General features: G+C 43.1%; 1 protein-coding gene and 1 long non-coding RNA gene across 3 annotated transcripts; one reads left to right on the top strand and one right to left on the bottom strand.

Annotated features, from left to right (window-relative positions):
* Nucleotides 1-16: 16 nt before the first annotated feature.
* On the bottom strand, nt 17-3,422 carry LOC101072179 (oocyte zinc finger protein XlCOF19-like). Of its 2 annotated transcripts, XM_011609593.2 has the most exons (3): nt 3,161-3,422; nt 2,410-2,442; nt 17-1,472 (listed from the first exon to the last, which is right to left on the bottom strand). In XM_011609593.2, exon 3 carries the CDS (start codon nt 1,411-1,413, stop codon nt 523-525), a length of 891 nt encoding a protein of 296 aa, XP_011607895.1. In that variant the 5' UTR covers nt 1,414-1,472; nt 2,410-2,442; nt 3,161-3,422; the 3' UTR covers nt 17-522. The 2 variants fall into 2 exon arrangements, with proteins under 2 accessions (XP_011607895.1, XP_003969529.1); XM_003969480.3 differs by lacking the exon at nt 2,410-2,442.
* A 6,334-nt stretch (nt 3,423-9,756) lies between these two features.
* LOC105417231 (uncharacterized) lies at nt 9,757-11,455 on the top strand. Its single transcript, XR_964989.2, has 2 exons — nt 9,757-10,728; nt 11,025-11,455. It is a non-coding gene; the product is annotated as an uncharacterized lncRNA (long non-coding RNA).
* Nucleotides 11,456-11,659: the final 204 nt, after the last annotated feature.

Genomic DNA, 11,659 nt, shown 5'->3' with positions numbered 1-11,659 from the left:
AGTAATTGAGTGCATCCATATTTGTAAGTGTATTTAATCTCAGGTGAAATCATGACAATGGAAACAAAACATTTCTTAACTGACTGATGCTCATTGCTTTCTTTCAAAAATGAAAATATAGTTCTTTAGGGGCATACAGACTCAGGAACCATCATAGGACATTTTATTTTACCGGTAATATTTTTTATAACATGAAATTAGTAACCATTTATGCCATTTGTTTTAACAGTGTTGCTGGATAATATCTTCATAACACAGGTCAAACATTCTAATTTAAAGCAATTAAATGTTATTTAAAGATAATTGACAAAATGATTTCAAGCAGTGTTCCTACATAAAAAAAATAAATCATTTGATAATTGCAAACAAAATTGTTCTAGTCATACTTTCCACGGGACAAAAAAGTTCTTAATTTATTGATAAAGGCTCAGGATCACTTCATTCAATCTAGAAACTACTGTTAACATTTCATTAGAGTGAGGAATAAAAACAGAAAAAGCTTAAGTTCTGAAATCATCCCTGTCAAGTCTTGATATTTTCTGCCAAGTGACGCTTTACATGAATGACTAAATGTGAGCGTTGAATAAATCTTTTTCCACACACAGTGCAACTATATGGCCGCTCTCCCGAATGAGTCCTCATGTGGCGCGTTAGATTGGACTGAGCGCTGAATTTCATGTTGCAGACAGAACAAGCATAGGGTTTCTCTCCAGTGTGAATTATTTTGTGCTTGACAAGGTCTGCTTTCTCTCTGAAGTTCTTGCCACATTCCCCACAGCGGTGTGGTCGTTCCCCCGTGTGGATGCGGATGTGCACGTTCATGTTCCCCAGTTGTGTGAAGCCCTTTCCACAAAAGCTGCACATGTACGGCTTCTGTTCAGAGTGCGAGTTCATGTGAGTGTGCAAATAGGAGCGCTGAATGAAGCTTTTATCACAAACGTTGCACCTGTACGGTTTCTCCCCCGTGTGAGTCTTTATGTGGCGAGTGAGAACCGATCTGACCTTGAATTTCTTGTTGCAGATGTTGCAGCTGTACGGTCTGTCAGTCTTCTCACCTGCTTGTGATGCATCTGCCATCAAGCCCGAGGGAAACCCTCCACTGGCCATGACGCCGGCCTCATTGACTGCATTGATTATACTATTTGGCACCGGTGCACCACAGATTTCACCAACAGTTTGGGATTTATGCTCTTTGGATGAACTGTGGGCCAAACATCGTTCATCTTCAGCTACTTGTTTTTGGTGCACAAACTGTTTGCGATCTTGTTCACTCTTTTGCACATAGATGATATTAAACATGGCATCATTACTGTCAGGCTCTTCTTGCTTTTCACATAACTTCGACATCCACAGATCCTCCTGCTCTTCTTTAATTTGTAGGGGCTCCTGCCCCTCCTCATCCTGGCAAGACATCTTGTCAAGGTGACGGTCATCTGACAGAGAACCTTCAAGGGCAGAAAGCTGTAGAGGTTCTGCATGAGAGCATATGGGGAAAAAAGATGTTTAATTTGGTCATTGATCCATTAGCTAAGAAGATAAGATGTGAAAATAAACAATAATTAAAAGGCCAACATTTAAAATCACTGTATTGTGATATAAATATGTATTTAAGAGATGTGGAATCCTCACTTCATCTCATTCAGACCATTACACACTTTGGTTCTCTGTCAGGACACAAAGTAAACTGGGAGAAATGTGAATTGATGCTCTTAAATAAAACCTGCACAATAATATGTGTGTGGAATATGAATAAAATGGAAACAGACAGAAATAACATAGACTTAGAATTACATTTGGCATCTATCAAACAAGATATCTAAAACTCTGAACAAAATAAGAGCAAATATTGATTGCTGCCTGTATCTCCCCCGCCTCTCTCTCTACTCAGTCAGCCATCAGTAGGAGGGTCCCCCTATATGAGCCTGGTCCTGCTCAAGGTTTCTTCCTGTTAAAGGGGACTTTTTCCTTGTCACTGTTGCTTGTTTGGGGTCAGGCCCTGGGATTCTGTAAAGCACCTAGAAACAATTCTGATTGTAACAGACGCTATATAAATAAAGATTAATTGATCTCTGTGTGGTCAAGTAAATATTGTAAAAATTAATATTCTTCCAATAGTCAGCTACAGCTTGAGAATGTTGCACACTATCATACAAAAACCTGGTTTGATGACTTGCATAAACTCAGTAAATCTCAGCAGTTTGGAGGGTGAAGTGGCTCCTAATAATCAGAGATAAACCAGCCAATATGGTGGAACCCAAATAAAACATGATTCTTTTGAAAACATGGAAGGTCAATGGACTAATTAAGCTTTGTCACATACTTTATGATACTTGAAACAATTTTAAAAACATTAATGAGTTATTGATTATGAATTTTAAAAGAATGAGCACTTGAATTATATTTCCTTACAGCTCTATGCGTCTTGATAGATAGGCTGAGAAACTGCAAACACAAAAGTGAAAATGTTTACAGTCATAACCTCTTGAATTAAAATATAGTTAAATTATGGTATTCAACTAAGACAATTCAAAATACTCAACAGATTTTACTACACACAGTTAAAACTATTTACAATGACCTTACAAGATTCTAATAGGCCAAAATGTGGCAATATCAAAGGAAATTTGTTTCACTTACTACTGGATTGTCATGAAATATAAGAAATTTGGTTTGGTATAACAAACCAGGCTATGAACTTCCTCAATGTGAACGTGCCAACGTATGCATTTACACGGTATTGTGGGTTTTTTTTGTTGTTTTTTTTTAAAACAACTTAAATCTCTTAACATTAATTTCAAGGCAGCCATTATATTGCTGTAGACCCCAAATGCATTTTAATTGTTTAGTTCTTGTTTTATGAAAACATTTAAAAAACCTGATGATATCTGCCATACAACTCTTTAAAAAATAAATTAAAATTACGACCCTCTACAAAACAGTGAGTTAGTTCAGCTGTATGCAATGATACCCAGGACAGATGACCATTGTGCAGGTCTGACAGCCATTTTGCATCCCCCGCCCGGTTTGGAGATACATAATGGCGCTAGATACGTCTCCAAAACACCATTATGATTAGCCTAAAGTGCTCTTCTCCCGATTTATTTGACAGTTTAATGAATTGGTGAAGGTTAATTTCCAGCGTGAGGTTAAAGTTTATTACCTCTCCTGCCCATCCTCCGCTGCCGCTCGAGCTCCTGCTGCTCCTCGTATTCTTTAATAGTTTGTACGAAGAGGTTAAAGATTTCCTCCGCCGCGGTTGATAGCCGCTTATTGACGAGAGCTTTAATTTTGTCTGCCTTAAACATTTTGTCGGAGGATAGGAGGCGTCCGATACACGTTCGCCCGCGGGAGTCGGCCAGTGTGAAACCTGGAGCGGCAGCACTCAGCTGGATGGAGCAAAGATCGCGAGATCACCACATAGATCACGCCCACTGCTGAATTAGCTGCCGTTCACTGTTTTAATCTCGGAACGTCATTTTTCATTTTTTTCCTATTCAACTGCCGATTTACTGGACTGACTGTTTAATTTGTATTTAACTGGTATGTTTTCTCGATATCAGCCACTTCCTCAATTTGTCGGTGGTACATTCCATGCATGGGTTTGTCCTTCCATGATAGCCCCTCGGGTTCCTCCTCCTTGGTGGGCTTTTGTTGCCTGAGGCATTCACTCCTTGTCTTGATGTCAGTGGCTTGTATCTCTTCCAGTGGCCAGGGTATTATGCCAGCAGGGTATCTGATTACTGGCAGGGCGTAGGTGTTTATGGGCTGGATCTTATGCTTACCATTCAGCTGACTTTTCAGGACTTGTCTTAACCTCTGTAGGTATTTGGCTGTGGCTGACCTCCTAGCTGCCTCCTCATGGTTACCATTTGCCTGCGGGATCCCCAGGTATTTGTAACTGTCCTGCACATCTGTGATGTTCCCTTCAGGTAGTTCAACCCCATCAGTTGTGATCACCTTTCCTCTTCTAGATATCATCCGCCCACATTTGTCTAAACCGAATGACATCCCGATGTCCTTGCTGTAGATCCTAGTGAGGTGAATCAGAGAGTCAATGTCACGCTTGTTCTTGGCATACAGCTTGATGTCATCCATGTAGAGGAGGTGGCTGACGGTTGTTCCACTTTCGGAACTGGTACCCATAGCCACTCTTGGTGATGATCTGGGTGTGGGGGTTTAGGCCTATGCAGAACAGCAGGGAAGACAGAGCATCTCCTTGATATATGCCACATCTTATGCTCACCCGCGTTATTGGCTTTGAGTTGGTCTCCATGTCATGTTCCACAGCTTCATGGAGTTCTGGATGAACTCTCTTAGTGTCCTGTTGATGTTATACAGCTTTAGGCACTCCAATATCCATGTGTGCATTGAGTCATAGGCTTTCTTCAGGCAGTGCACAGGTTGGTGTGCCACGTCCTACAGTCCTGGGTGATTGCCCTGTCGTCAGTAGCTGGTGTTTGGCACCTCTGGTGTTGTTCCCTATGCCTTTCTGTGCTCTGCTTATGTATTGATCCATGTGCCTGCTGATCTTAGCCGCTATGATGCCCGATAGGAGCTTCCATGTGGTGCTGAGGCAGGTTATGGACCGGTAGTTGGACGGTATTGTGCCCTTCTGGGGGTCCTTCATTATGAGGACTGTCCGGCCTTGGGTTAGCCACTCTTGGTGTTAGCAGCTGGTTCATCTGTGCTGCCAGGCGTTCATGGAGTGCAGTCACCTTCTTAAGCCAGTAGGCCCTGGTGCTGCTCTTCATTTTGGACACTCTTGTTTTGATGTCTGCTAAGGTGATGACTACTGGGTCTTGTTCTGGGAGTTGGCTGTGCTCGGTGTGTAGTTCTTGCAGCCATTGGGCAGCCTCTTTCTCCCAGATACTCTTCCAGTATTGTTCCCTCTCAGGCCTGGGGGGGTCTGTTGTCATGTTGTTGCCTGCCATTGAGAGTAGACCTTTGCCGGGTTTGTGGAGAACACCCTGTATATCCTCCTTTCCTCTACTTCTCTTGTGTACCTCTTTAGTTGGGTAGCCAGGGTAGTGAGCCTTTGCTTAGCAGTCTCCAGTGCCTCAGGTATGACCAGTTTGTTGTACTTCTTGGGCCGCTCTGTCCTTGGATTCACGCCTCTACTCAGCTCTGTTAGGAGGCTGACTTCTCTCCGTGTTGCCATGATTTTTGCCTTTAGCCTTCTCCTCCATGGGGCTATTTGCTCCTTATGGCTATTCATGCTCTTCATCTTATAGCCAAGCATCTGTAGGATTACCGTTGCCGCTGCGTACATCAGCTGATTGGTCTCAGTGATGGTAGTGGTAGGGATGGTTGACAGTGCCGTGTTCATGTCCTCCAGTAGAGATTCGTCTGGTACTTTGTGTGTTAGCTGTCTGTGTAGATTCTCAATCATCCAGGTCATCGTATCCAAGGTAGTTTTCTCTGTCAACTGGACTCTGTTTCTTCTCTTTTGTAGATGTTTCACCTTCTATCCAGAAGGCTTCTTCAGTTCTGAACTCACTGGGGACAGAGCTTGAAAATATAGCCCCTGTGGACCATTGGCATGTTAATGATCTGAGTGGTCACCTGAGTGTCGTTGGCAGGGTCGTTGGTAGGGTCGTTCATCTAGTTTCGGTTGAGGTGTCTCCCCTTTGTCTGCTGGCTCACTTGGTGGTGAGTCACCAGGTCTCCTGGAATGGTGTGAACATTTGTTTTGCTGTTGGAAGGAGTGGAGGACTGCATTGTACGTGGGTGATAGGAAGTGCCTCAGCCCACCACCTCTGTTTAAGGATGGTTTTTCCAATTTGACATGGATAGCTTCCTTGATACCCCTCTCAAACCAGCGGTCTTCTCTGGCCAGTATCCGTACTTGGCAAAGTACTCAAAGGAGTGCCCACTCTCCTAGATGTAAGTGGACTGCTGAGTCTTGACCCGAAGCGGTGGCACGTCTGTGTTGTGCCATTCTTCTGTGGAGAGGTTGTTTGGTTTCCCCAGTGTATAGTTCCTTGCATTCCTCCTGGCACTGTACAGCATAAACAACATTACTTTGTTTGTATCTTGGTATCTTGTCCTTCGGGTGTACCAACCTCTGTCTGAGAGTGTTGCTGGGTTTGAACTGAACCGGTATGTCATGTTTCTGGAAGATCCTCCTAAACTTCTCAGAGACCCCGGCCAGTCTATGTAACAGGAAGCTGTGATCAACTGTATCAAAAGCAGCACTGAGATCCAGCAGAACCAGCATAGAGACCAGTCCATGATCTAAAGCTTTGAGAAGATCATTGGTAACTTTAAGAAGTGCTGTTTCTGTACTGTGATGAGTTCAAAAGCCTGACTGAAACATCTCAAACAGGCTGTTTCTCTGCAGGTGCCGCAGTAACTGAGTCACCACCACCTTCTCAAGAACTTTAGAGATAAAAGGAAGGTTGGATATTGGCCTATAATGTGCTAATACGTCAGGATCCAGTGATGTTTTTTTAAGCAACGGCTTAATCACTGCCACCTTGTAGGACCAGGGTACATAACCTGTCACTAAAGAACCATTCATCTGGTCCAGGATAGAACTGCCTATCAATGGTAAAACATCCTTCAACAGGTGTGTTGAGGGTCCTGATATGTGAATTATACCAGGGGGCACACCTCCTCTGATTTACTATTTTCTTTTTCAGGGGGGCAACAGAATCAAGAGTGATTCCTAGTGAGGTTGCTGCACTTTCCGCAATAGAGTCAACCTCAGCAGGGCTAAGATTATAATGATTTATCCCTGGGAAAACACACGGTGGTCCTGGGATTAGCACAGGGATCACTTCCTTAAACTTAGCTACAGCATTATCTGAAAGAGATCTGCTATAGTAAGACTGTGCTCTGAGCATACGTAGAAGAATCCTTAATCATAAATGTGAAAGTGATCAAAGAATGGTCTGACAGGAGTGGGTTCTGAAGGAACGCTGACACATGTTCTACCTCAACACCATAAGTCAGAACTAGCTATAGGGTGTGGTTGAAGCTATGAGTTGGTTGGTTTATCTGCTGGAGGAAACCAACTGACTCAAGTAATGAAATGAAGCCATTTCTAAAGCTGTCATTTACAACGTCTACATGGATATTAAAGTCTCCAATGATAATGACTTTGTCCATTCTAAGGACCAAGTCAGATAAGAAATCAGAGAACTCAGACAGGAACTCTGAATGTGGCCCAGCAGGGGGCCGATATACAACTACAAACAGAAGTGGCTTTTCTGCTTTCCAGTTCAGATGGGTGATGCCAAGAGTCAGGCTTTCAAATGAACTGGAGCCATATTTTGGTCTAGGATTAACTAATAACTTGGAGTGATAGATTGCTGCCACTCCCCCAACACGAGGAATGTGATAATTAAGATGGGTAGGAGGAGTAGATTCATTTAAGCTAACATACTCCTCCTCCTGAAGCCAGGTCTCAGTTAGACAGAATAAATCAACGTGATGATCCGCTAGGGATGTACACAAAAGAGATCTAATATTTAACAGTCCACACTTAATTGTGATATTAATTTCTCCAACTTGTGCTTTAGTATTAATTTTAATAAGATTATGGTGATTGACCGCTCCCCTGCTCTGTGCTTGGTGAACTTTTAACTGTGGAACAGAGACTACCTCTATAGAGTTAAATATGTTATTGTTGGTGGATGAGGGTTCTATGGAAGCAGCAGAGAGGTGTGTAAGACTACAACTCTGCATCCTGGTCTGGACCCTGGATTGTCAGGTCACTTTGGGTCTAATAAAATTAGCCAAGTTACTAGAAATGAGAGAGGCACCATCCCGTGTGGGATGTACACCGTCTCTCCTAATCAGACCAGGTTTTCCCCAAAAAGTGCTCCAATTGTCTATAAAGGCCCCCTGGTTTTCGGGGCACCACCGTGACAACCAGCGATGAAGCGATGACATGCGGCTAAACATCTTATCTCTGGCCAGATTGGGGAGGGGACCAGAGAATGCTACGGAGTCCGACATCGTTTTTGCTATGTTAATTTTGGTGACCTCCGACTGACGAAGCCGGGTGTCGTTGGCTCCGACGTGAATAATAACTTTACCAAATTTACGTCTACGTTGGGTAGCCGCATGTTTTGAGTGCTGTCTTAATGTGGTCCTGTTCCTTCTTCCTGCCTTGGGATGTGGTGGGTATTTCTTTGGCCAACTGGAGGGTTTTGATCACTCCCATCTTATGTTCCAGTGGATGGTGAGAGTCAAACTGGAGGTACTGGTCGGTATGTGTAGGTTTTCTGTAGACTTCGATGGTGAGATTTCTGTCCTCAGTGATCTTGACTTCGCAGTCCAGAAAGGCCAAGTCTGAGTGAATGCCTCAAGTGCTGAGTGATTGCCTCAGGCAACAAAAGCCCAGCAAGCCCCCTTCATGCAGGGGCTTATCATGGAAGGATAAGCCCCTGCATGGTAGTGCATAAATTAAGGTAGTGGCTGATATTGAGAAAACATACCAGTGGCTGGAAAAGGCCAGACTGAAAGACAGCACAGAGGCACTACCCATGGCTGCACAAGAACAGGCCCTGAGCACCAGAGCAATAGAGGCCAGGGTCCCAGTACTGGTCCCAGTAGTGATTGGGACACTAGGGGCAGTAACACCCAAGCTGAGTAGATGGCTCCAAATTATACCAGGAACCACATCAGAGACCTCTGTCCAGAAGAGCTCAGTCCAAGGAATAGCTAAGGTCCTGTGCAGAACCCTCAGACTTCCAGGCCTCTGGTAGAAGGCCCAAGTCTGAAGGCAGCACCGCCCAGGAGGGCGAGGAAGAGAATTTTTTTAATATACTTTTTATTTTATTTTTAAAAAAAAAAATTTTTTAATTTGTTTTTGGCCTCTCATCGTGACAATCATGCACCCATTAAACATTGTTGTAGTGAAGCACCAGGTATATTTGTGTATAAATGTATTATAGAGTAAAATCTGATTATTAGTTATGTGATTTGGGACATTGGTGACATTGCTTATCCCCAACAGGGGGTGGTGTCGCTCCAGATTGGACAGAATTTTCCCAGAAGTGAGAATATTTATGTGTTAAACCTGTTCAAGAAAAGCTCCAAACCAAGTCAAAGTTCTGTCTTTATTAAAAATGGTAATTTTATTTCCCTTCCAGGCATGACAGAATCAAAACTGGCCTCAGTTGAAGGATTCTACATTAAATATAACTTCTTTAAAATGCTGGTCAAACACAACTTTTTTTCTGCATCAATGCAATTGGCTGAATATGGAGCAAACTAAGACTCAGAGAATTGTTGGGATTTCTGGGTTGTGTCTGTCTTTGGCCTGCAGGGTGTGGTGTTGAGCACAATTGGGTGCAGCTGGCACTGCAGGTGGGCGCACCTGTAGGCAATTTACATCTTGCTGCCTATTTAAGCAGGTTGTGCCTGCCTGTCAGTGCCGGGGTGTCTGTTCACTTTCCTGAGTGTTCCTGTTCGTGTTGGGAGTCTGTTCGTTGGTCTAGTGTGGGAGCTTGTTTGGGTTCCTTGGTGTTGGCTCCTGTTCCTGTGTTCCTGTTGCCCTGGAGGGCCACTCCTATTCCCGTGCTTCCGGTTTTCCTGGAGGGCCTCTCCTGTTGCTGTTCCGTTTGTCCTGGAGGACCGCTCCTGCCCCCCTTGCAGTCTAGGAGGACTGCCTCTGCCCTCAGTGTCTCGGGGCACGTTCGTGAGGCGAGCGTGTTGCGCCGGACTCCCGAGCCCTCGCCGGTCCAGGAGGACTGCAGCCGTTTGAGGACTCATCGGTGTTCCGAGTTCCCGGCAGTCCAGGGGGACTGCGTCTGGTTTGGGAACTCGCCGATGGACCTGGGACGGGCGGACGCTGCCTCCCGATCCCGATCCACCTCTGTGTCCTGGCCTGCGTTCGGGTCCGCTACCACCATGTATCGTAACAAGAATACCATAACCAATGTAGCTCTACTTCTTGGGGCAGTTCAGCATTAACCACTTGCTACAGTGTTTTTTTTTTTTTTTAAAGTCGATTTTGTTCGACAAAAAACTCAGTAATCTGGAAATTAATCAGATCTAATTAGATATGTTTTGTTTTGCTCTCTCACATTCCAGAGACCCCGTGCAGATATGGTCAGATAAGGTTTATCGTCACCAGAAGGTCCATCAGTGGGAAGCTAGAATCCTAAAGCCAGCTTAAAGCTGTCAAATATGACGGGACAGAGTTAGACTGTAGATACAGAGTGATGTCCATATATACATGTATGTCTATATAATAATTTGTGGGTTCGGCTTTTTTTTTAGTTATGACAAAGCCGAACGGAAGAATTTAATAAAGAACAAACAACTAAAATGGTAAATAATGAACGTGGAAAAACTATAAACTGACTAAATAGAGTTGCGTTTGCAAATATTCCCCACTAGATGGCGCAATTGTTATATTTCAGTTGTAAATGACAATAGGGAAATTTTTCAGTCAGTAAATGTTGATTTTCCCCAGGACAAATTATTGAAAACTCCAAACATAACAACAGTTGCTTATCATTGGCTTTTCATTCAAGAAATCGTCTTTTATATTGGTTGCTGCTTTGCTTATGATTTAACAATTTTAATATTTGAATAGTTAATCTTGCAATATGGAATTAATTTGGACATTTTTTTTTACATTCTATTGCAGTTTGGGTGATTTTAAAAAAACAAAAACAAAAAAAACATTGACATTCTCTGACAGTTTCCTCACTCAACGATGACGTCAGTGCCTTTATATTTATACAGAAGCTACATCATTACAGACTTATGGTAAGTAGCCTAGTTCCCAATGAGTAGGATATAGTCTGCCGATGCCAAGTTGTTAATTCCTAAGAAAAGGGCCTGGGTCTTCCTGCTGTACTCTCTCTCCAGGGGGCGTGCTTACGACACTTTCCCATTGCTGTGATAGTTACATCAACAGCCAATTACTCATAACTGGTTATTTAAGCCTGTTGCTCACCAGTGTGTTGTCCTTTCACCAGTTTAGCGGTAAAACGTAGGCTCAGAGATCTAGTTTGCCTAAAGTCAAGATTAGTAATCTTGCTGATTTTTGCTCCTCTCTTAAGGTCACCACACTTCCCTCCTTTTGAGAAGGGAAACACGTACTAGAGGATCTTTTTCCATTCCGAGAGTGTTCCTCATCCACAGACTTTTCTTCTCCTATTCCACTGTTCGGGCCTTTTTTCGTTCTATTAAAACCTCATTTGAAACTTGTCAGTATTGGGGTCCAATTCTAAAAGAACCATAACAATCACTATGTCAACCTCAATGAGATGGGCAAATCCACAAAAGGAGTTAATGATGTTTTTAAATGCTATCACTTGAAAAAAGTGGGCTAAAAAATGTCTAGATACATCACAGCCATGCCTAAGATGATTCACTGCATGCAACATCTAATGTAAACCTTTAACACATTCATTGAAAAACTGGCAGATTTGTAGCAAAAGGCGTAGAAATGGTACAGCCATCTGAATGGGTCTGACATCATACTGCATTAGATTGTTCCTTACATGATAAACATGGCTATGGAAATACCAAAAATCAGGGTGACATACACTTGTTCGTTGTTCTGGTTTCTGTACAGCCTCAGCCGATGGTAACATAGCTAAACTAAAGATTTACTATGTAATTTTTCAAAAAGTAAAGTTTTAATTCTAATCTTAAGGAGGGCTTGACCTCAGAGGAGCTGAACAAAAAAACG

This window comes from Takifugu rubripes, chromosome 13 (genome assembly GCF_901000725.2).
Source record: "Takifugu rubripes chromosome 13, fTakRub1.2, whole genome shotgun sequence".
Lineage (NCBI taxonomy): Eukaryota > Metazoa > Chordata > Actinopteri > Tetraodontiformes > Tetraodontidae > Takifugu > Takifugu rubripes.
This window is presented reverse-complemented; position numbering and strand designations above follow the sequence as displayed.